The sequence below is a fragment of the Muscardinus avellanarius genome (assembly GCF_963383645.1).
Source record: "Muscardinus avellanarius genome assembly, chromosome: 12".
Taxonomy (NCBI): Eukaryota; Metazoa; Chordata; class Mammalia; order Rodentia; family Gliridae; genus Muscardinus; species Muscardinus avellanarius.
Window position 1 is genome coordinate 79,192,483 of NC_137798.1, and position 25,328 is coordinate 79,217,810.

The 25,328-nt window shown below is 40.2% G+C and overlaps 1 protein-coding gene across 2 annotated transcripts in view; it reads left to right on the forward strand.

Annotated features, from left to right (window-relative positions):
* Positions 1-25,328, forward strand: part of YLPM1 (YLP motif containing 1) — a gene marked incomplete at both ends in the record, with an annotated part of 90,022 nt that overhangs the window by 42,308 nt on the left and 22,386 nt on the right. Inside the window, 10 exons of one of the 2 annotated variants that reach the window (XM_080707427.1) lie at positions 929-3,049; positions 5,837-5,954; positions 15,527-15,947; positions 16,051-16,143; positions 17,690-17,882; positions 18,356-18,471; positions 20,445-20,599; positions 24,063-24,125; positions 24,414-24,533; positions 25,149-25,325. In XM_080707427.1, coding sequence (XP_080563553.1) covers positions 929-3,049; positions 5,837-5,954; positions 15,527-15,947; positions 16,051-16,143; positions 17,690-17,882; positions 18,356-18,471; positions 20,445-20,599; positions 24,063-24,125; positions 24,414-24,533; positions 25,149-25,325 — 3,577 coding nt within the window. The remainder of the gene's footprint in view (positions 1-928; positions 3,050-5,836; positions 5,955-15,526; positions 15,948-16,050; positions 16,144-17,689; positions 17,883-18,355; positions 18,472-20,444; positions 20,600-24,062; positions 24,126-24,413; positions 24,534-25,148; positions 25,326-25,328) is intronic. The other variant, XM_080707428.1, reaches the window with a different exon arrangement.

Consider the following 25,328-nt stretch of genomic DNA (forward strand, 5'->3'; position numbering starts at 1 on the left):
TTTCCTACTGTTGCTTCCTCGGCCTGAGATGCCTTTGCCACATCATTCTTATCTCTAGCCTGATCTAGATATTCCAACAGCCTGATCTCAGCGATTTTGTCTTTTCAAGACTCCTCTGAAGCATCTTCTGTTGTATAACCCCTTTCTGGAACAGTGCTCCTCTCACCTGTGTAGAATTGGTGATTTTCTCCAGTTTCCTTTTTTACACAGATAGACTTTAGTCATTGCACCTGTCAACATTTACTTATACTTATCTCTCACCAAAGTGTAAACCCTTTGAGAGTATAGATCACATTTTATTCATACATTTCTTGGGTGTGGTATAGTGCCTGATGGACAGAGATTGTGCACCACGTATTTGTTCAGTGAGTGAGTCCATGGAAGAAATGTTTTTGTTTAGACCATTTTGAAATGTTAGAGCCCACTCTTAATACACAGCTGCTGTTTTTTGAAACTTTTGCCAATTATCAAGATGTTAATGCTAGCTCCAACAAGATTTGTAATTATCATGTATCTTTTAATGTTTCATATTTAGTATTTAGTTATAGTTTAATTCTAAAACTACTCTCAATTATGAAATTTGTTAATATTTTTCTGTTCAAAATGAGTGAGTTTTTCTATCTACCAAGGCACAATATTTATCATTGCTTTTTAGCAATTCAGCAGATAAGTGACTTGCTACAGGAGAAATGTTGACATGAATTAGATAATGCTTACATGATTTCTAAAGCCTGTCCTAAGACCTTCTGAGCACTACCACCTTCACATACTGGTTCTAAGAGGTGACATGGGATTTATTTAATGACCAGAAAAGTCATTGTTATAAACAAATTCTAAGGCAAAAAAAAAAGTGCCTTAAATATTCTTACATGGAGAATTTTTTTTTCTGCTTTACTGTCTTGAGTAATATCTTTTGTTTTACTTGTAGATTTGATGGTCCTCGAAGATTTGAGGATTTAGGGTCAAGGTGTGAAGGACCGAGACCCAAAGGGCCTCGTTTTGAAGGAAATCGCCCCGATGGGCCAAGACCCAGATATGAAGGTCACCCAGCAGAGGGCACTAAAAGCAAATGGGGAATGATTCCCCGGGGGCCAGCATCTCAATTTTATATTACCCCCAATACATCCCTAAGTCCTCGACAGAGTGGACCACAGTGGAAAGGCCCCAAACCACCTTTTGGACAGCAGCATCAGCAGCAACCTAAGTCACAAGCAGAACCTCTTTCAGGAAACAAAGAACCATTAGCAGACACCAGTAGTAACCAGCAGAAGAATTTTAAAATGCAATCAGCTGCATTTTCCATTGCTGCAGATATAAAGGATGCCAAGGCAGCTCAGTCAGATGAGAATCTAAGCGACTCTCAACAAGAGCCTCCTAAAAGTGAAGTCTCAGAAGGGCCCAAAGAGCCTTCTAATTGGGAACAGAATTCTCAAAGTATGGAGACTCAAATGGACAAAGCCCAACCTGTTACACAGCCTGTATCCCTTGCAAATAAACCAGTTCAATCTGCTTTTTCTTCAAAAGTAGGGGACATGGAGGGAGGAGCAGCAACAGCAATATCAACATCATCATCATTAACCTCAGATAATGATTTTAAGCCCTTGGGTGTTGGTCTGCCCCACTCAGAAAACAACCAAGATAAAGGGCTACCTCGACCAGATAACAGAGATGCTAGATTAGAAGGCAACAGAGGCAGCAGCTCCTCCTACAGAGGTCCTGGGCAAAGCAGAATGGAAGATACACGGGATAAAGGACTGGTGAACAGAGGTCGAGGCCAGACCATCAGTCGAGGCCCAGGGTTGGTCAAGCAAGAAGACTTTCGTGATAAGATGATGGGTAGAAGAGAAGACAGTCGGGAGAAGATTTGCCGAGGAGAAGGCAGCAGGGATAGAGGGTTGGTGAGGCCAGGAAGCAGTCGAGATAAAGTACCAGGTGGTCTGCAAGGAAACCAGGACAGGGGTAGAGCTGGCAGCCGAGAAAGAGGACCACCTCGGAGGGCTGGCAGTCAGGAGAGAGGAACCCCTCGAAGGGCTGGGAGTAGGGAGAGAGTACCACCCCGAAGAGCTGGGAGCAGAGAGAGGGGACCACCTCGAGGGCTTGGCAGTCGGGAAAGAGGTATGGGAAGGCCAGATTTTGGTCGTGATAGAGGTCCATTCAGACCAGAACCAGGAGATGGTGGGGATAAAATGTATCCTTATCACCGCGATGAGCCTCCTAGGGCTCCTTGGAACCATGGAGAAGAAAGAGGACATGAAGAGTTCCCATTAGATGGTAGAAATGCACCAATGGAACGAGAAAGACTTGATGACTGGGATAGAGAGAGATACTGGAGAGAGTGTGACCGTGATTATCAAGATGATACTCTAGATCCATACAGCAGAGAAGACAGGTACTCAGCACCACCATCTCGGGCTCATGATGGAGATAGGCGAGGCCCTTGGTGGGATGAATGGGAGAGAGATCAGGATATGGAGGAGGACTACAGTAGGGAAGTAGACAGGGACTTGGATAGGGATGTCGACCGGATTGGAAGATCCATGGATATGTATGATAGAAATATGGATAATGAGTGGGACAGAGATTATGGGAGACCATTGGATGAACAAGAATCACAGTTTCATGAACGGGATATTTCATCTCTTCCACCTTTACCACCCCTCCCACCTCTTCCACCTTTGGATAGATATCGGGATGATAGATGGAGAGAAGAAAGAAATCGAGACCATGGGTATGACCGAGATTTCCGTGATAGGGGTGAGTTGAGGATTCGAGAGTATCCAGAAAGAGGAGATACATGGCGGGAAAAGCGAGATTATGCTCCTGACAGAATGGACTGGGAAAGAGAACGGTTGTCAGACAGATGGTACCCATCTGATGTGGATAGACACTCCCCCATGGCAGATCATATGCCCTCTTCACATCATTCCTCCGAAATGATGGGGTCCGATACAAACTTAGACTCTGACCAAGGCCTTGGAGGGGTAATGGTTCTCAGTCAGAGGCAGCACGAAATCATTTTGAAAGCTGCACAAGAACTGAAAATGCTTCGGTAAGTTCACTCCTTAAGGTAATTTATTTTAGAGGAAACCACTTTTCAGACTGCCTTTTTTTTTTTTTTTAAGTGATGTGATATATTTGAATGGAATTATTTTACTTCAATTTCTTATCACACTAATTCTTTCAGTTTATATTTCTGGTCATTCAGTATTGTCTTAAGTTTAGGGTGGGTGTGTAGAAACTGTTAACTATAAATGTGTGCCCTGGGATGTGCCACTTGATTGCTGTTCTTGGTCTTTGTAGATGTTGCTGTCATGCCTTGCTTGTGCATGTTTCAAGTGTTAGACTTCAACATTTTAGGACTCTGGATTTTGGGGGGCTCATATGTAACCTCCAGTTTTTCCAGTAGTCAATTTGTTCTTTGGTATGAGATCTGATAGACTTTATATTTGCTGCTCTTTGTTACAACTTTGGGAAATGCTGTATTTTTCTCTTTTGAAGTCAAGAGTGGTTTACCTGGGGGTATCTTTGGATTTGTTTGATAGCTTCTTTTTGGAATGTTTTATCTTTCATTACACATGGAAGCAGATATTTCTACTTGAGGATTTGTTTCTACATTATGAGGTGTTTTCTTTGTGAGACTGAAAATGGGATTTGAATTTCTTGACCTATGAACAATATGTATAGGTATCTGCATAAAGCTCCCCGTGTAGGGGATGGGATGTAGTTCATTGCAAAAAGCCTGCGTTGCAGGTGTGGCGCTCTGGGGTCGATCCCCGGTTCCAAAAAGACCAAAGAAAAGAACCCCTTTAAAAAAGCTTCCCATGTAGTAGCAGTAACAACTCTAAAGTTTATTACAGGCATAATTTTACACCTAGGAACTGTACTAAGTGCTCTGTGTATAATAACTCATTTAATCCTTAAACCAACTATATCTTGAGGTAGGAATTTAGGAGTCAGTCTCAGACCATAAGCTTCTTTAGCAGTTTTTTGAGAAAATTTATTGTTAGGTTTTGATAATGTATTGTGTTTCTTTCATTTTTCAATTATGTTCTACTTTTGTGGATTATACTGATCAAATTTATAACTGAAACTTCAGGATTAGAAAAGAAAATATGATCAGGAAAGATAACTGAATAAAGATGAAAGACCAGATGCTTTAGGTAGCAAACAAACAAACAAAAAAAAAAAAACAGGTTTTTCTGGTCAGTAGAATATAGAGTCTAAGGCTTTTATCTTTTCTAGATTACTCATGAACATGTGAAAGCATGCCTTAGAACATTTAGTTAGTCCTTTTAAAATATAGATGCCTTTAATTCACACCTATTCAGTACTGGGCACTGTGCTAATAATTTAGAGTATATCGTCTCAATTTTCCTATCTCAGATCCTTATATCTCAAAGGTCTTAAAAGAGATCCCCATTTCAAAAATGATGGTAATATTCAGTTTGTTTCATTTGGCTAATAAGTGGCAGACTCAGAATTTGAACTCAGACTGTCTGACTCTAAATAATGTGTGTTGTTTATGGAGAACACTGATTGTTTGGTATTGCTTAAGCTACCAGGCTTTCTTTCCTTTCTTTTTAAAAATTTCTTTTTCATCCATTATTGCTTTGCATAAAAATGCTGGATAAAAGGTTCTGCTTCTTAATCATCCTTTTTGTTATTTAAAGCTCTTTCTTGGCAATGTAAATATAACTACACAAAATATATTGTGTGTTGGATAATAGGGGCAGTCGCTGAATACAAGTAGCTTATATGGTGTCTGTGAAGTCAGGAAATAATGAGGAATATATATATGGGGCAGAAAAGTTTTTGTATTTTGCATTCATTTCAGTCATCATTGTATAGGTGCAAGGAGAAAATTGTAAAAGGTCTGAAGATGTTGTGGTGGATGTAGCACATGTTTAAGGTGGACATTGTGAGGAAGAATAAAAGCAACTTAATCAGTAATTAAATTACTGATGTTAACCAAAGGGTAACATGAGTAATCTCTAGGAATATGAGGTGTTTTTAAAGGTATAGACTAACAGTTGTTCTCACTACCTGCAACAGGAACCATAAACTAAAATACCCACAAGAATCAGGAAACAAAAATGAGTGAAAATGGGTCAGATGGAAGTGGAATGGCGTGAGGATTATGGTGAACTGCTTCATCTAACACCAGCAGTCATTATATTCTACCCTGCTAATTGTTGGGGTGTGGGAATGTAGGCCTTGTGTTACCAAATCTCTTTAAAATTCGAATTTACATGTGAAATATTTGCTTTGTAAATGACAGCACCTAATTCAAATTTTAAAAACGGATGTGAAGCTGGTACAGTGACATTCACGTTTCATTCCAGCTACCTACCGGGGAGGCTGAGGCCAGCTTGGGCAACTTAGCAAGATCCTATCTCAAAAAATATAAACACTGGGGATGTAGCTCAGTGATAAAAGTATCCCTGAGTTCAATCCCAGTATTGGTAGAAAAAACAAAACAGATATTGATTTGAAAGCCAAGTAAAAGAGCCTTTCTAAAGAGTATTGAAAAAAAATAGCATGAGAGTTTTTGACTGGATGAAAGAAAAATGTGACAGGTAGTGATGTATTAGAATAGAATATTGAGGCAGGCTATAGAATCTATCCTTGAAGATGGTCAATAACTTATACATCTTAGATGACTGATGAGCAGCTACATAAAAGCAAGAGAATATTACCCCAGAGGTGTATATGGTGACTTTAATTTTTAGGACAAAATTTATAGGTCTTTCTTTAAAATTTTTGATATTATTGTTATTGTCATTTAGGAACAGTATAAACATACCTCATGTACAATGGCCATTTTATTTGTTTACAGAGAGCAGAAAGAACAGCTTCAAAAGATGAAAGACTTTGGGTCTGAGCCACAGATGGCTGACCATCTACCGCCCCAGGACTCAAGATTGCAGAATACATCAAGACCTGGGATGTATCCGGTATGAGAGAAGGGGGTCTCAGAAAATGAAACCATTTCTATTTTGTATGTTTATATGTTGCTGAATATCTTTTTTCTTTCTTTCTTTCAGTTCTGGGGATTGAATCCAGGGGCATTCTACCTCCAAACTATACCCCCAGCTCTCTGTTTTATAATTTATTTGAAATAGGGTCTTACTAAGTTGCAGAGGGCCATAGTAAGTAGCTGAAGTTGGCCATGAACCTGCAATTCTTCTGTCAGCCTCCCAAGTACTGGGATTACAAGCTTGCACCACCATATTGAGTTTGACCTTGAGCATCTTTAAGTCTTTGTGGCAAAATACTTTTTTCCCCCAGGTTTTGATAAGTAGATTAAGTATACCTGTGATTTCATATTCACAAAATTGTAGAGCCTTCCTAATAATTTTTTTATTCAAATAGTCTTTTTTCTATCTAGGCAAGTCTAGATGTGAACCTTATACTGTTCCCTTTCTACCTCTGGCCTATCCTCCCAGACCTATTTTATATTTTATTTGTAAACAGGGTCTCACTAAGTTGCTGAGAGCCTCACTAAGTAGCCGGGGCTGGCTTCGAACCTGTGCAATCCTCCTGTCTCAGCCTCCCAAGTGCAGGGATTACAAGCATGCACCACCACGCCCGGCTATTCCCTTTCTCTTTAGACTATTAGTTCAGCTGTAGGAAGGGGGAAGGATTAAGCATTACATCCCAGTGCTACTTGGGCAGTAGAAACAAGAGGTATTTGTATTAAAGAGTGACTAAGTTCTCCCTTTGTTTTGCTTAGAGGTTTTGTTATTTCTTACTGTTTATTATTTTGCCTTTAGGATTGACTTTAAAATTGTTATCATAGCCAGGCGTGGTGGCACACACTTGTAATACTAGTACTTATGAGGCTGAGACAGGAGGATTGCAGGTTTGAGGAATACCTCAGCAAGTACTGAGACTGTCATCAACCTAGCAAGACTCTTTTTCCAAATAAAAATAATATAGAGCTGGGGTGTAGCTCAGAGGTAGAATGCCTTTGGATTCAATCCCCAGTGCCCCCCCCACACACACACACACAACCAAAAATGTTATGGAGCCGTGTATAGTGGTATATGCCTGTAATCCCCGTACTTGGGATGCTGAGATAGGATTACAGGTTTGCAGCCAGCCTCAGCAACTTACGAGGCCCTCTGCAACTTAGTGAGAACCTGTTTCAAAATAAATAATTAATAGAACTGGGGGTATAGGTCAGAGGTAGAATGCCCCCGGGTTCAATCCCCAGTATGTATGTACGTATGTACATACATACATACATACATACATACATACATAACATTGTCATGGAAATAATTTATAACAATATTATAAGGGAGAATAATCCATTTTTGAACCATTTTATCAATTTAACTTTTCATTCCTCAGTGTACCTTTCCTCTTGGTCTAATACATAACACTCATAATAGTTGACATCGATGATTACCATGATATTGACTCCCGTGTCTTATCCCTTGACCATTGTATTAATCTGTCTGCCGGTAAAGTGCGAATGTGCTTTCTGTTGAACTCGTGTATTAGAAATGAAGCTTATGGTCATTCCCCCATGAAGCTATTCCTCTGTCACCTGGGGGCTAGGGGAATAGTTCAGTGGTAAGAACTTGCCCTGCATGTGCAGGGAGGGCCCTGAGTTCAATTTCCAGCACTGGGGAAAAAATAACCCTACCTTTCCATATCCAGTGATTTTACTAGCTTTTATAGTGATTTAATGTTCTACTTCCCCTCAAACTCAGTTCTTCTCTAGATTATTTCTGAAACTTTCTAGTTTGTCACTCTTGATCTCATTCTCTTCTGATCCATTCTACTGCCAGTTATATTTTCTTTTCAAATGAAATTTGAGTTATAATTTTCATAAATCACATATTCATTCTAGGCCATAGTTTGAGTTTTGACGAACGAGTGTATCCAAAAGATAAAGGAACTTCCAGTCAGGCATGGTGGTGCACACATGTAATCCTAGTACTTGGGAAGACTAAGACAGGATGATTGCAGATTCCAGGCCAATGTCAGCAATTCATGAGACCCTGTTTCAAAAAAGGGGTGTGTGTGTGCTGGAGGTGTAGCTTTAAGGTAGACTGCCCTTGGGCTCAATCCAAGGAAGGAAAGGGGAAACGGCCCTATCACCTCTGAAGTTCTCTGTCATTTTATTTGTGGCTACACTTCATATCAGGTTGCACTGATATGATTTCTGGTCAAAAAGACTTTTTGTTTTTTTAAACAGGGTTTTGAATTCAGGGGCATTCTCCCAAGCTATACCCCAGCCCTTTTTATTTTTTATTTTGAAACAAGGTCTCCCTAAGTTGCCGAGGTTGACCTTGAGCCTGCAGTCCTCTCTCAGCCTCCCAAGTACTGAAATTATAGCCATGCGCCACTGTGTCCAACTCAAAATAGACATTTTAAAACATAAAATCTCACCATGTTGTTTCCTAGCTTTCAAGATCTTCCTCTGCTGGCCTGACCTCTGCTGCCACTGCTTGCTACTTCACCCCCCACCCCACCCCCTGCCCTTGGTTTCCCTCCCTGTGAAGCTATGTAATGATTCTACAAATGTGCCGCTTCTCCTTCGTGCCTTTGCACAGATATATTGTTCTCTAAGCCTAGAGTTTCTGTTCTTTTCCTTCTTAGCCCTTCCTCCAACTGGCTAATTCTCGTTGATCTTTTAGGATTCTACTACCTTTTTTTCCTGTTTGAAGTGATTATTTTTATATTTACTACTACTGTAATCTTGTACTGATCCCTGTCAGGGCATTTATCAGACTGTATTTTGATTGTTTTCTTGTCTATCTTTTTAAATTGAGCCTACATGATAAGAGCTATATCTTTTTTTTCTTCTTCTTCTTCTTCAGTGCTGGGAATTGAACACAGGGCCTCACACATGCTAGGCAAGCACTCTACTACTGAAGTCATATCCCCAGCACTGTTTTTGAGACAGGGTCTCACCAAATTGCCTGGACTGGCCTTAAACTTGCAATCCTCCTGCCTCAGGCTCCTGAATAGTTGGGATTGACAGGTATGCCCCACTGTTCACTGCAATAATTTTTTATTTTTTGCGGTATTAGAAGTGGAATCCAGGAGCATTCTACCTCTGAGCGACACCCCTAGCCCTATTTTTTATTCTTTTTCTTTTTTTGCTGTATTGAAGATGGAACCCAGGGGCCTTGTACCTCCAAGCCACACCCCCAGTCCTATTTTGTAGTCTTTTTTTTTTTTTTTTTTTTTGCAGTACCGAGGATGAAACCCAGGGGCCTTATACCTCCGAGCTACACCCCCAATCCTTTTTAGTAGTCTTTTTTATATTTTGAAACAGGGTCTCACTAAGTAGCTGAGCTGTTCACAAACTGCGATCCTCCAGTCTAAGCCTCCCGAATGCTGGTATTACAACCATGCACCACCATGTCTGGTTTTGTTCTTTATTTTTAAACAAGGTCTCACTGAGTTGCAAAGGGCTTCACTAAGTAGCTGAGGGTGTCCATAAACCTCAATCCTCCTGTCTTAGCCTCCCAAGCACTGGGATTACAAGCATGTGCCACCATGCCTGGCTTCTTTTTTATCATACATATACATATACATATATATATACATATACATATACATATACATATACATATACATATACATAGTACTGGGGGTGGAACTCAGGGGTTTTCTACTTCCAGGCTATACTCCTAGGCCTATTTTATATTTTATTTGGAAACAGGGTCCCACTAAGTTGCTTGGAGCCTCACTAAGTAGCTGAGGCTGGCTTGGAACCTGTGTGATCCTCCTGTCTCAGCCTCCCGAGCATGGGGATTACAAGCGTGTGCCACCACGCCTGGCTTTTTATTGTATTTTTACTTTGGATAACTTCAGAGTGCTTTTAAATTGTCAGCAACCTAGCAAAATCCTGTTTCAAAATAAAAATAAGGGCTAAGTTTATAATTTCGAGGTAGAATGCCTCTTGGGGTTTAATCTCCAGTGCTACTAAAATAAATAAATGAATAAATATATATCCCAAAGTGGGATACTTCAGTCAAAGAATAAGGACATTGTCATGCTCCTTGCTAAAAAAAAAAGAAAAAAGAAAAAAAAATTTTTCTCTTGTTGTGATCAAGGCCTCAAAGTAAAAGTTGCTGAGGCTGGCCTTGAACTTGTTCTACTCTTGCATCAACCTCCCAAACACTGGGAGTATAGACATGTGCCACCATGCTCAGCTTCAGATTAAACTTGTTCCTTTCCTTTTTTTTTTCTTCCTTTCATCCCCCCCCCTCCCTCTCTCTCTCTCTCTCTCTCTCTCTCTCTCTCTCTCTCTTTCATGTGTACGGTACTGGGATAGAAACTAGGGTCAATCTACTTCTGAGCTATTTTTATTTATTTATTTATTTGGCAGTACTGAGGATGGAATCTAGGGGCATTCTACCTCCGAGCTACACCCCAAGCCCTATTTTTTATTCTTTATTTTGAAACAGGGTCTCACTGAGTACAAAAGGGCCTCACTGAGTAGCTGAGGCTATCAGCGAACCCAGATCCTCCTGTCTTGGCCTCCCAAATGCTGGGATTACAAGTGTGTGCCACCATGCCCGGGTCTAGCTTTTATTTTGAAATGTGATCTTGCTAAATTGCTGAGATTGACTTTGAACCTATGAACCTCCTGTCTCAGCTTCCCAAGTATTAAACTTGTTTCTTGACTATGTCTGTCTGCTATATACTGTGGTAGCAGTCAGGGACACTTGGTCTCAGATATGTCAATAAATATCAGCCTGACCAAAAAAATCAATGATAAAATAAAAAAGAATAAGGACAATCATGGTGGTGCATGCCTGTAATCACAGTACTTCAGAGACTGAGGAGGATAGCAGGTTCAAAGACAGCTTCAGCAACTTACTGAGACTCTCAGCAACCTAGCAAGACACTGTTTCAAAACAAAAAATAAAAGGGCTAAGATTGTAGCTTGGAGGTAGAGTGCCCCTGAGGTCATTCCCCAGTACCACCCACATGTGTGTGTACACACACACACACACACACACACACACACACACACACACACGAGACATTAAAGAAATGATTCCTGTATTATATCCAGAGAGCTCTCCTAAATAGTAACATAAGTCTATACTACAGTTTTGTAATCATAAGCTATTATATGGGTTTGGTATGTTTAATAGTTTTTGTTTGTTTTGTTTTTTCTGGTCTGGGGATGGAACCCAGAGGCATTTAACCTCCAAGCTACACCCCCTGCCCAATATTTTATTCTTTATTTTGAAACAGGGTCTCACTGAGTTCAGGAGGGCCTCACTAAGTAGCTGAGGCTGTCCATGAACCACAATCCTCCGGTCTCAGCCTCCCAAATGCTGGGATTACAAGCATGCGCCACCCTGCCTGGCAGTATGCTTAATAGTTTTATTACAGTGTTTTAATATATATTTCATATTTAGCAATCATGAAATTAATTACATTTACTTATAAACTCAGTTTTCTTTTCCCCATCTTTATCAGTTTTACATTTAAGAATTATCAATTTATATTATCTTTAGTATAATATAAATATTACTTTTCTCATTTAAATACTTTAGGGTTGTTTTTGTTTTACAAATGTATCTTGTTCTCACTATATAGTATAAGGAAGACACTATGTTTTATTTATAGATGTATTTCCAACAAATCACAAGATAGTTGAGACTTACCTGAATAGCTAACCCCAGACAGAAGTGCTTTGTCCCACGCTGGCATTCTAAGGGTTGGGGATTTGGCTCAGTGGCAGAGCGCTTGCCTAGCACGCACAAAGCTCTGGGTTCGATCCTCGGCCCCATTAAAAACAATTGAAAAAAGTATACAAAATATACATAATCAAAGTAGAAAATTAAAAAACTCCAAGGAAACCATATTGGCATTCTATTAACAAAGGTTAAAATGCCATAACCTACTAAAAATCTTGCTTTTATTTTTAGTTTATTATTTAGGTTTTTTGGTGGTACTGAGTATTGAACTCAGGGGCATTCTACCGCTGAGCTGTACCCCAGCATTTTTGTGTGTGTGGGTCTGGGGATGGAACCCAGGGGCATTCTACCTCTGAGCTATTTTTTATTCTTTATTTTGAAACAGGGTCTGACTGAGGTGCAAAGGGCCTAAATATCTGAAGCTGGCCGTGAACCTGGATTCTCCTGTCTCAGCCTCCTAAATGCTGAGATTAAAAGCATATACCACCATGGCCGGCTCCCCTAGTCCTATTTTTTATTCTTTATTTTTGAAACAGGTTCTCACTAAGTTGTGGAGGACTTCACTAAGTAGCTGAGGCTGCAATCCTCCTGTCTCAGCCTCCCAAGTACTGGGTTTACAAGCCTGCACTATCATACCTGGCTTTAAAAGCTTATCTTTAGGTTAACAGTCATTTTTCTTTAACCCCAGCCTTTAGTGGTTTCCTTACATTTTTGTGAAATCCGCTTCTTACTCAAAAGTTTAATTTTAAATCATAACTTATTTATGAAAAAAGACATAATAAATATATATACCTGGCTCTGTGAGGTTTAAGATATCTGTCAATGGAAAATAAACTAGAAACAGTGAACTAAGAGAAATAGAAAATAAGCAATTGAATCAATCTTGCAAAGATTAAAATAAAATGTATTTGACAGTTGGGTTTCAGTGGAGAGTAGATAGGACCTGTCTAAAAGGTGTTGCCATTGCCTGGCATGGTGGCAGATGCTTGTAATCCCAGAGCTTAGGAGGCTGTGACAGGAGGATCTCACAGGTTCGAAGCCAGCCTCAGCTACTTAGTGAGGCTCTCAGCAACTTAGTGAGACCCTGTTTTTGTTTTTGTTGTTGTTGTTGTTTTGTTTTGTTTTGTTTTTTGTTTGTTTGATGGTATAAGGGGTGGAACCCAGAGGCTTTCTACCTCCGGGCTATCCTCCCAGACCTATTTTTTATTTCATTTGGAAACAGGGTCTCACTAAGTTGCTGAGAGCCTAAGTAGCTGAGGCTGGCTTCGAACCTGTGCAATCCTCCTGTCTCAGCCTCCCAAGCGCGGGGATTACAAGCGTGCGCCACCATGCCCAGCGAGACCCTGTTTTTAAATAAAGCATAAAATAGATCTGGGAGTATAGCCCAGAGGTAGAACAGCCCCTGGGTTCCATCCCCAGTACCACACACACACACACACACACACACACACACACACACACACACACACAGAAAGTGTTGCCATCTCTTTAATATGCACTTCTCTTTGTCATTTGGTGTAATGGCTTTTAGGGATTACAAGCATGCACTCCCACGCCCGGCTTATAATAGCTATCTTTAAATACTCAGCTAATAGTTGTCAACCATAGTTACCCTGCTGTGCTGTAGAACATTAGAATTATTCTTCCTATTCAACTGTACTCTGTATCTGTTTACTAACCTCTTCTCCCCACACCTTTTCCAGACTTTGGTTATTTTTTTTTTTTAATTAATAACAGGACCCTCTCTCTACACAATCACACAAATACAGTAGTTTGGTGTTGACTTGAGACAAGTGAGTCTAAATACGGTATATGGTAAGGAGAAGAAAAGTGGGTGTGGCACATTATGGGAAGAGGGGATGTAATATAGAGAACATTTTTCCAGTTTTTAAAATAACTTTGTATAATTTATATACAATATAATTCATCCCTTTTAAATGTACAAGTCTGATTTTTTAAAAGCTTAATTCACCAATGCCAGTCTGGTGGTACATGCCCATAATCTGAATATTTGGGAGGCTGAGACAGGAGGATCACAAGTGTGAGGACAGCCTCAGCAATATAGGAAGACTCTCAGCAACTCAGTGAGATCCTGTTTCAAAATAAATAAAACAGGCCTGGGGGTGTAGCTCAGAGGTGGAACACCCCTGGGTCCAATTCCTAATACCAAACAGAAAAAAATTAAATTCACCAATCAACTGTAACTGTAATCGAGTTTGAGAACATTTTATCACCCTAATAAGATCCCTGTGCCAGTCAGTTCTTGTTCTTAACCCCCAGTCCCATTCAACCACTAGCCCACTTTCTAGCTCTGTAGTTTTTATCTTTCTGGGTATTGCATGTAAACGGAGTAATCTAATATATAATCTTTTGTGTCTGGCTTCTTTCAGTTAGCGTAATGTTTTCAAGCTTTAATCATGCCATAGCATGAATCAGTACTTCATTTCTTTTTATTGCTGAACAATATCCATTTTATGGATATACATTTTGCTTATCCCTTCACCAGCTGATGGACATTTGGACTGTTTAGTAAGGCTGCTATGAGTGATTGTGTGCAAATCTTTGGGTAGACTCTTTTTGTGTCGATATCTAGGAATAAAATTACTGATTTGTATCATAAATTTATGTTTGACTTTTTCTGAGAAACTGGTAAACTATTTTCCAAAGTAGTTTGAATTTTATATCCCTACGTATCTTTCTTCATATCCTCACAATGCTTTGTTATTTTCTGTCTTATTGGTTGCAGCCGTTTCTTGTATGTACAATCTGGTATTTGATTGGTGGCCTTAACTTGCATTTCCCTAGTGACTAATGATATGGAGCAGCTTTTCATGTCTCTTGGCCTTTGTTTGTTTGCTTTTGTTTGTTGGTTTTGTTTGTTTGTTTTTGTGGTACAGGGGATGGAACCCAGGCTCTTTCTACCTCCGGGCTATACTCCCAGACCTATTTTTTATACTTTATTTGGAAACACGGTGTCACTAAGTTAATGAGAGCCTCACTTAGTAACTGAGGCTGGCTCCAAACCTGTGTGATCCTCCTGTCTCAGCCTCCCAAGCACTGGGATTACAAGCGTGCACCACCACACCCGGCCTGTCTTGGTCATTTTTTTATCTTCTTTGGAGAAATAGTCATTCAAGTCTTTTGCCCTTGTATATATTTATTATTTGTCTTGATATTGAGTTAATAAGAGCCATATATAATCTGAATTTATATTTGTTGAGATTTGCATGTATATTCTCCCTGTGACTTGTGTTCTTATTTTTCTGATGATGTCTTTTGTATGTGTATGGTGCTAGGGATTGAGCCCAGGGGCATTCTCTTATTTTTTATTTAGAAACAGAGTCACCTTAAGTTGCTGAGGCCTCACTAATTGCTGAGGCTGACTTTGAACCTGTGATCCTCTTGTCTCAGCCTTAAAAGTGCTATAATTACAGGCATGCATCACTACACCAGACTCTCTGATGATGTCTTCTAAAGAACAAAGTTTTAAATTTTGAATGAGTTCAGTTTGTTAATTTTTATTTTATTTTGTTTGTGGGTCTGGGCATTTGACCCAGAGGCATTTGACCTCTGAGCTACTCCCCCTGCCCAATTTTTTATTCTTTATTTGAAACCGGGTCTCACTGAGTTGCAGAGTGCCTCACTATAAGTAGCTGAGGCTGTCCGCGAACCACGATCCTTCGGTCTCAACCTCCCAAATGCTGGGATTACAAGCATGCGCCACCGTGCCCGTCTTAATTTTTTATTTTATGTATCTAAAACCAAATTTTAATTTCATTTCTGCTTATCTGAGACAACATGATGGCATGCTTATCAACACTAAGATATTTTACTCTGTTCTCTAGCCTCCAGGGTCCTACAGACCACCTCCACCTATGGGTAAACCACCAGGTTCAATTTTAAGACCCTCTGCTCCACCAGCAAGATCATCTATTCCTATGACCAGGCCGCCTGTGCCAATACCACCACCACCACCTCCTCCACCACCACCTCCTCCTCCACCTCCTGTGATAAAGCCACAAACTTCAGCTGTGGAACAAGAACGCTGGGATGAAGATTCTTTTTATGGGCTCTGGGATACAAATGATGAACAAGGGCTGAATTCCGAATTTAAGTCAGAAGCTGCAGCAATTTCATCTGCTCCAATTTTACCACCCCCGCCTGTGCACTCTGCCATTCCCCCTCCTGGCCCACTTCCTCTGGGTATGCCACCCATGTCCAAACCACCACCAGTGCAGCAGACTGTTGATTACGGCCACGGCCGAGGTGAGAGCTGGTGAGGTCTGGATTTCCCTGAAATTGTTAGCCTTAGGTCTGATTTTCCAAGGCTTCACTCTTACAACATTTTATCCCTGGTTTTGTTTCCCAGATATGTCCACTAATAAAGTTGAACAGATACCCTATGGAGAAAGAATAACCCTACGCCCAGATCCTCTACCTGAAAGGTCAACTTTTGAGACAGGTAGGATTCCCAGAGAGATCAAGGTTTTTAAACCTAATTTTAGGGCCTAATTGTTACAGCTTTTTCTTTTACTGAGATTATTTGGGGTTTCCTTCAATATAGCCAAAAGATTAAGTTGAATTGGGGTAGCAGTTTATGCCAGACTTTTAATATTTTTAGCGGTACTGGGGATGGAATGCAGGGACATTGCACCTCTGAGCTACACTTTATTATTTATTTTTTGGTTGTACTAGGGATGGAACCCAGGGGCCTTCTACCTCTGGGCTACACTCCCAGACCTATTTTATATTTTATTTGGAAACAGTGTCTCTTAAACCAGCTGAGGCTGGCTTCGAACCTGCATGATCCTCCTGTCTCAATCTCCCAAGTGCTGGGATTACAAGCGTGCGCCACCATGCCCGGGTAGTCTTTTATTTTTGAAACAGGGTCTTACCGAGTTACAAAGGGTTTTGCTAAGTAGCTGAGGCTGTCCATGAACTGGGACCCCCGATCTCTGCCTCCTGAATGTTGGGATTACAAGTGTGTGCCACCATGCCTGGCCTATGCCAGACTTATTTTTTTGTATTATAGATTAAAGCGGGTTGGGGGGACACATTCTACTTCTTAAACTACAACCCAGCCTTTTTTATTTATTTATTTATTTTGAAATAAAGTCTAAATAAGTTGCTGAGGAGCTTGCAAAGTTTCTGAGGCTGGTCTTGAACCTGTTATCCTCCTGTCTTAATCTTCCAAGTACTGGGATTACGGACAAGTGAACAGTTTACACTAGTTCTAAAGTTAGATTTGCCTGGGCATAGTGGCACTCATTTATAATTTCAGTACTTGGAAGGCTGAGCTAGGAGGGTTGCAAATTAAAAGGCAGCCTCAGCAATATAGTGAGATTCTTAGCAACCTAGCCAGACTATTTCAAAACAATAGTTTTCTTTTTTTTTTAAGTACTGGGGGAACCGGGCATGGTGGCACATGCTTGTAATCCCATTACTTGGGGGGCTGAGACAGGAGGATCGTGGGTTCACAGCCAGCCTCAGCTTCTTGGTGAGGCCCTCCCCAATTTAGTGAGACCCTGTTTCAAAATAAAGAGTTAAAAATAGGGCTGGGCAAGCACAGAAAGAGAAGGGACTTAGGTTTTCTCTAATATGTCCAAACTAGGGAGTATTAGGGATACCAGAGGGACTCCAGACAATGGAGGAGAAAACTCACCAAAGCTAGAATGGAAGAATAGGAGAAGAAGAAGGCTGAGGGTGATTAATGAAGGAGCTACATCCGAATATATATAAAAGTATGAATATAGCATGGTCAACCTGGACATTCATTGTTGGTGGGGGGAGAAGTGGGGTGGGGAGAGGACACCAAGCTCAGTGTGATTGTATGACATTTTCAGTATGTTTCGCATAAAAATAAAAAATAGGGCTGGGAATGTACGTTGGGAGTAGAATGCCCTGGATTCAATGCCCAGCACTACACACAATACAGTTAGATTTTTACTTTGCTGCTTTTATTTCTGTGAAAGGGATATCATTCTTATTTTATGTTGGTTTTTTCATAGAGCATGCAGGCCAGCGGGATCGCTATGATAGAGACAGAGACCGTGAGCCTTATTTTGATCGTCAAAGTAACATCATAGCAGATCATCGAGATTTTAAAAGGGATCGGGAAACACACAGAGATCGAGACCGGGATCGTGTTATTGACTATGACCGGGATCGATTTGATAGAGAACGCCGGCCCCGAGATGATAGGTATGCTATGAAGAATTTTTCGCTAGTTTGGCAAAAATCAGTGTATATAAAGAAAATTTAGTAAATGATCTTTTATCTCATATGTACATGCTGTGTGTGTACACGCAGCATGTGCATGTAATTTGGAGAGGAAAGAGGAATTCTGGATCAATTTTTAGGAAAGCAGGTATTTGAATTTTGCTAGATTGAATTCAGACACTTATATGGGAGATGGAGATAGAAAGGAAAGGAAGAAATATTGTCAATAAAGGTGTAGCCATTAATTATAGCCACAGCGATTTAATTTTGTAGTTCATGAACTTTTTAGATATATTTATGTAAGACAGATCTAAATGAAAAATCAAAATATTAATATTCACTATGTGGAGTAACTGCCTATAGAGAAGATTGAGCAAATAATAGTGCTGAATTATAAAACAGAGAATCTATAAATATATTTTATTTACCAAAGCCCTTCTTAATGTGCCTTATAGAACGCAGTCATATCGAGACAAAAAAGAGCACTCATCCAGAAGAGGGGGATTTGACAGGCCATCCTATGACCGGAAGTCTGACCGTCCAGCCTATGAGGGCCCATCCATGTTTGGAGGTAGAGTAATTCCTTATAAATTAAATGATGTTGAGAATGTCGACAATAGGAGATACTTTTCATTGTAGCTGTGGAGTTAAACTTTCAAAGTAAAATGTACTCAAAGATTTCTCAGAGATAGCAGCATTATCAAAATTAGCAATGTAGCCAAACGTGGTGGTGCACACTTGTAATCCTAGTACTTGGGAGGCTGAGACAGGGGGGTTGCAGGTTCACAGTCATCTCAGCTACTTAGTTAGGCCCTCCACAACTTAGTGAAACCCTGTATCCAAAAAAAAAAAAAAAAATCCATGTGTGGTGGTGCATGCTTGTAATCCCAGCACTTGAGAGGCTGAGACAGGAGGATTGCACAGGTTTGAAGCCAGCTTCAGCTACTTAGTGAGGCTCTCAGCAACTTAGTAAGACTCTGTTTCTTTACTTTACTTTTTATTTTTTTCTTTTGTTTTTTTCTCTTTTTTTTTTTTTGGTGCTGGGAATGGAACCCAGGGGCATTCTACCTCTGAGCTACACCCCCCAGCCCTATTATTTTTTATTTTTTGAAATAAGGTCTCACTGAGTTGCAAAGGACCTCACTAAGTAGCTGAGGCTGGCTTCGAACCTGCGGGATCCTCCTATCTCAGCCTCCCAAATGCTGGGATTACAAGCATTTCCCACCGCTCCTGGCAGTAAGACCCTGTTTCCAAATAAAAATATAAAATAGGTCTGGGAGTATAGCCTGGAGGTAGAAAGCCCCTGGGTTTCATCCCCAGTACCACAAAAAATAAAAAAAAAATAAAGAATAAAAAAAAATAGGGGTAGAGGTATAGCTTAGAGGTAGAATACCCCTGGGTTCAATCCCTAGTACCACCAAAAAAAAGTAGCAATGTAATTAATGAAATAAAACAAATTATATTATTAAGAAATTTTGAAAAATAGTTATTTACATTCTCAACAATACTATAGCTATTATATTTTTTATATTTTCTGCAATTCTTCACATACATATTTATGAAGTTTGAATCAAGGTATAAATGTAGTTTATACTTTTATTGAATGCAAGGTCTCATATATATTAGTACCTCTGTGACATTTCATTGAGTAGGCAAAAATATAAGACCTCATTGCAGGGCATTTAAGTTACTTTTGGCTTTTTCACTGCTGTAAATTATACTTAAAAATCAAAACTCATACTTGTTTATAGGAATAAGCTTTCCTATGTTGATGACTCTTATTTCTAAAACTGTAAAGCAGTCTAGGAGTTATCACATGCCTGTAATCCCAGTACTTGGGATGCTGAAATAGAAGAAGGATCTCTGATTTGAGACCAGGCTCAGCAACTTATTTTCAAAATTAAAAATTAAGCCAGATGTGGTGGTACACCTTTATAATCCCAGTACTTGGGAGGCTGAGACAGAATTACAGGTTTGCATCCAGCCTCAGCTACTTAGTGAGGCCCTTTGCAACTTAGTGAGACCCTGTCTCAAATTAAAGAATAAAAAAATCTGGCTGGGGGTGTATCTCGAAGGTAGAATGCCTCTGGTTCAATCCCAGCAACACACACACACACACACACACACACACACACACACACACACACACACACACACACACGGCTAGGTATATAATAGCTCCAACCCTGGGTTCAGTCCCCAGTACCTTACAAAACGGCAAAACCTTGTAAAGCGGAAGTCATAGAACTATTGATTATGCTTGAGATTGTCCAGTTAAGTATTTGTTATTCTATGTCTTGTCTCTTAACTTTTTGCCTATATTTAATATAAACAAGGATCAATTCACTATTTTACAGAACATTCTGTTTTCCTAAAATATATCTAAGTCTTTCATTTTCTTGTAGATTAATATTACTTTAAACTTTTTGTAATTAAAGTTAAAAATGTTCCTCAAATTTTTAGAATTGGTGTGAATTATGATTAGGAAGAGAGCAGACAGTTAACTTTGAAAATGATTATGGTAATCAACTGCTGAAATTGTAGGAGAAAGAAGAGCTTACCCAGAGGAGCGAATGCCCCTGCCAGCCCCTTCACTGGGCCACCAGCCACCTCCAGCCCCGCGGGTTGAGAAGAAGCCTGAATCAAAGAACGTGGATGACATTTTGAAACCACCAGGCCGGGAGAACAGGCCCGAGAGAGTGAGTGCAATGAAATTGACTAGTTTTCTTGTAAATCTGGAGAGATCATTTCATAGCCTACTAAGTAGGATTTTTCTACAAAATAGAAGCTGGGCATGGTGGCACAGGCTTGTGATCTCAGCATTTTGGAGGCTGAGACAGGAAGATCACAGTTCTCAAACAGCCTCAGCTACTTAGTGAGACCCTTTTCACAATAAAAAACAGTGCTGGGGGTGTAGCTCAGAGGTAGAATGCCCTTGGGTTCCATCCCCAGTACCACAAAAAAAGAAAGAGAAAGAAAGATTAAAAGAGTATTGCCATCTCTAAATCACCATATAATCTCATAAACTATACTATAGATAATCTTAAAGCAGTTAGAGCCAAATATCTAGGGAAAAAAGATACTGGTAATGTTAAGAGTTCAATTCATTGTATTTTAAAGAAGGGAAAAGTGAATTTGGTTTTATGGTACATGAGACCAAAAAAAAAAAAAAGGAAGGGGGGGAGGTTCAGGCTGGGCACAATGGTGCTTGCCTGTGATCCTAGTTCTTGTGAGGCAGACAGGAGGCTTACAAGGCTAGTGAGTGGAAACTTAGTAAGACCCTGTTTTAAAATAAAAACTAAGAAGGGTTATAGTTGCAGCTCAGAGGTAGACCACCCCTGGCTCAATCCGTCTTCCAACCTGCAGTCCTCCTGTCTCGGCATAAGTACTGGGATTATAAACGTGCACCACCATGCCTGGCAAGATTGCAAGTTTGAAGCTGGCTTGGCAAACTTTTATTTTTTATTTACATACCATAGTAGTAGAATGTCCCTGGGCTCAATCCCCAGTACTATTCCCCTTCCAAAAATGATCACTGTTTTATAGGCTTTTTTGCCTACTATTAATCTGTATCTACTCCAGTTTTCTTATGGTAACTCCAGGTATTTTGATTAAGTTGCAGAAGGCCTCACAAGTTGCTGAGGCTGGCTGCCAACCTGCAATCCTCCTGTCTCAGCTTCCCAAGTATTGGGATTACAAGCATATGCCACCGTGACACCCGGCTTTTGTTAATCTTTTTAAAGAGCCAGCTTTTGCTTTTGTATAGTCTGTTTTTTCCTTTTGCTATAACAAAATAGTAGCTCATAGCATGGTCCCAGTATCTGCTTGGCTCTGATAAAGACCCTTCTGCTGCATCACAAGGTGGTGGGTGGCATCCTGGTAGGAAAGTATGTGACAGGGAGAGATGACATGGAGAGACAAGCCTGTGAGATTCAGGGGCCAGGCTCATATTTTATAACAACCCACTCTCAAGGGAACTACCGAGTGTCCATTAAGAACTGCATTATAGCCGGGCGTGGTGGTGCACACTTGTAATCTCTGCGCTTGGGAGGCGGAGACAGGAGGATCGCCCAGGTTCAAAGCCAGCCTCGCTGGCTTAAGAGACCCTGTTTCCAAATACAAATATAAAAAATAGGTGTCTGGGAGTGTAGCCTGGAGGTAGAAGGTTTCCATCCCCAGTACTACCAAAACAAACAAACAAACAAACAAAAAGAACTACATTATAGAGCCAGGCGTGGTGGCGTATACTTGTAATTCCAGCGTTTGGGAGGCTGAGACAGGAGGATCATGATTTGAGGACAGCTTCAGCCACTACTTAGGCCGTTTGCAACTCAGTGAGACCCTGTTTCAAAATAAAGAATAAGCCAAGTGTAGTGGCACACGCTTGTAATCCCAGCATTTGGGAGGCTAAGACAAGAGGATCGTGGTTCACGGACAGCCTCAGCTACTTAGTGAGGCCCTCTGCAACTCAGTGAGGCCTGGTTTCAAAATAGAGAATAAAAAAGCCAGCTGTGGCGGCACACGCTTGTAATCCCCGCGCTTGGGAGGCTGAGACAGAAGGATCGCACGGGTTTGAAGCCAGCCTCAGCTACTCAGTGAGGCTCTCAGCAACTTAGTGAGACCCTGTTTCCAAATAAAATAGAAAATAGGTCTGGGAGTATAGCCCAGAGGTAGAAGGCCTCTGGGTTCCACCCCTAGTACCACACACAAAAGGAAGGAAGGGAGGGAGGGAAGGAAAGAAAGAAAGAAAAAGAAAGGGAGAGAGAGAGAGAAAGAAAGGAAGGAAGAAAGAAAAAGAAAGAAAGAAAGAAAGTAAGTAAGTAAGTTAGGGCTGGCGGTGTCGCTTGGAGGTAGAATGACCTTGAGTTCCACCCCCAGTACCACCAAAAAAAAAAAAAAGAAAGAAAGTAAGCCGGGCATAGTGGCACACACTTGTAATCCCCGCACTTGGGAAGTGGAGACAGGAGGATCGCTGGCTTAAGAGACCCTGTTTCCAAATACAAATATAAAAAAATAGGTCTGGGAGTGTAGTCCGGAGAAGGGTTCCACCCCCAGTACCACCAAAAGAATAAAATAAAATAAAGAGAGATTAAAAATAGGTCTAGGGGTTATAGCTCAGAGGTAGAATGACCCTGGGTTCCATCCCCAGTACCACACACACAAAAACAGAACTGCATTATACCCTTAGTGATCTCATTACTTCCCAGCAAACTACATCATGTAAAGGCTTTACCACCTTAATGTTGCACCCTGGGGATGAAGCTTTTAACATATAAACTATTAACACATTCAAATAATACCAAAAGCAGTACAAGTTTTATTGATTTTTCTTAATTTTTAATCTATTTTATTCTGCTTTAATCTTTGTTTTCTTCCTTATGTTTTTTAGGTTTAGTTTGCTCTTCTTTTACCAATGTCTTAAAGTGGAAAATTAGGTTATCAATTTTAGATTCTTTTTTTGGTACTCGGGATTGAACCTAAGGACATTCCACCTCTGAGCTACAGCTCCCTTTTTTTATTTTGAAATAGGGTCTCACTAAGTTGCTAAAGCTGGCCTTGTAACTGCAATCCTCCTATCTCAGCCTGCCAAGTACTGGCTTATAGATAGCCATCACCACATCCAGCTTTTTTCTTACTTTCTTTTTTTCAGTACTGGGGATGGAACCCAGGGGCATTCTACTTCTGAGCTATACCCCCAGATCTATTTTTATTCTTTAATTTGAAACAGGGTCTCATTGAGTTGCAGAGGGCCTAAGTACCTGAGGCTATCTGCGAACCGCGGTCCTCCGATCTCAACCTCCCGAATGCTGGGATTACAAGCTTGTGCCACCACGCTTGGCTTCCAGCTTCTTTCTTAATACAGACATTTATAGCTATTAAATTCCTTTTAAGCACTTTTTAAAAACTTCATTCTATGAGCTTAGGTATGTTATATCTTTGTTTTCATTCATATCACAGTATTTTTTTACTTATGTTTTGATTTCTTTTTTTGACCCATTGGTTACTTAGGAGTGCATTGTTTAAGTTTCACATATTTGTAAATTTTCCAAAAATTTCTTTTACTGTTAATTTCTAATTCCATCTGTTTTGGTCAAGTAACATAAGATCTTGTTGCAAAAATAAATCTCCCTTCAGTGATTCTTTTTTGCCATTATGTTTCAGATTGTTGTTATAATGAGAGGATTGCCTGGCAGTGGAAAGACACATGTTGCAAAACTTATTAGAGTGAGTATTGGAAAGTAGAAAAATCAGTTGTTTTTATTAGTGAGCAGTGTGTTATTGATATAAATATCTCCCTTTTAATCCATTATAGTGGCCCATGAATCCATGGTAGATATTGTCCTGTATCAATTTTTAATTTATTTAGACAACTATTTTTGCCTCTGCTTGACTTGAAATCACAGAAAACTATATGTTATGTAGCCATCAGAGGAAGTTTGGTATTCTCAGTGAATTACCAACCATTAATTTATCTTACATATTTCTTAACCTTCTTGACTCTTTGATTCTTAGGATAAGGAGGTAGAATTTGGAGGACCTGCACCCAGAGTTTTAAGTCTGGATGATTACTTCATCACTGAAGTAGAAAAAGAGGAAAAAGATCCAGATTCTGGAAAGAAGGTGAAAAAGAAGGTATTATATTTAGAACTACATTTTTATTTCTTTAGTAGTATTTAAAGGACCAGACATAGTGGCTCATGCCTGTAATCCCAGTATTTGTGAGGCTGAGATCGGAGGATTGCAGGTTCACAGCCAGCCTAGCAAAACCCTGTTTCCAAACAAATAATAAAAAAGGTAAGTGTGTGGCTCAGAGGTAAAATACCCCTGAATTCAATTCCCACTACCTCCCCCCACAAGCACACACATACACACAAAGATACTCTGAGAAAGTAGTGTTGTTGTCTGGTACGAGAGCTTGAACCAAAGCATTCTACTTCTACACCCTTTGTATTTTTTATTTTGAAACATATCTCACTAAGTTGTTGAGGGTTCTCTGAGTTGCTGAGTTTGGCCTCAAACCTGCAGTCCTATCTCAGCCTCCCAAGTGTGAAGATTACAATTGTATCCCAGCATGACCAGCTAGAACTGCTTCTTTGAAGACTAAAACTTCTCTTTTCTTAACACAAACTTTGATACTCAGGTATGAAGAAAAGACTATAAAGTCTTCTGTATCCAGAGGGTAAGCAGGGGAAAGCCCAGGGTGGTCTTTGTTTTTGCTAACTCCATATCTCTTTGTGGGGATCTTAGGTAATGGAGTATGAATACGAAGCTGAGATGGAAGAGACTTACCGTACCAGCATGTTCAAAACTTTCAAGAAGACGCTGGATGATGGCTTTTTTCCCTTCATCATTCTGGATGCTATCAATGATAGAGTTAGACATTTTGACCAGTTTTGGAGTGCAGCAAAAACCAAGGGATTTGAGGTA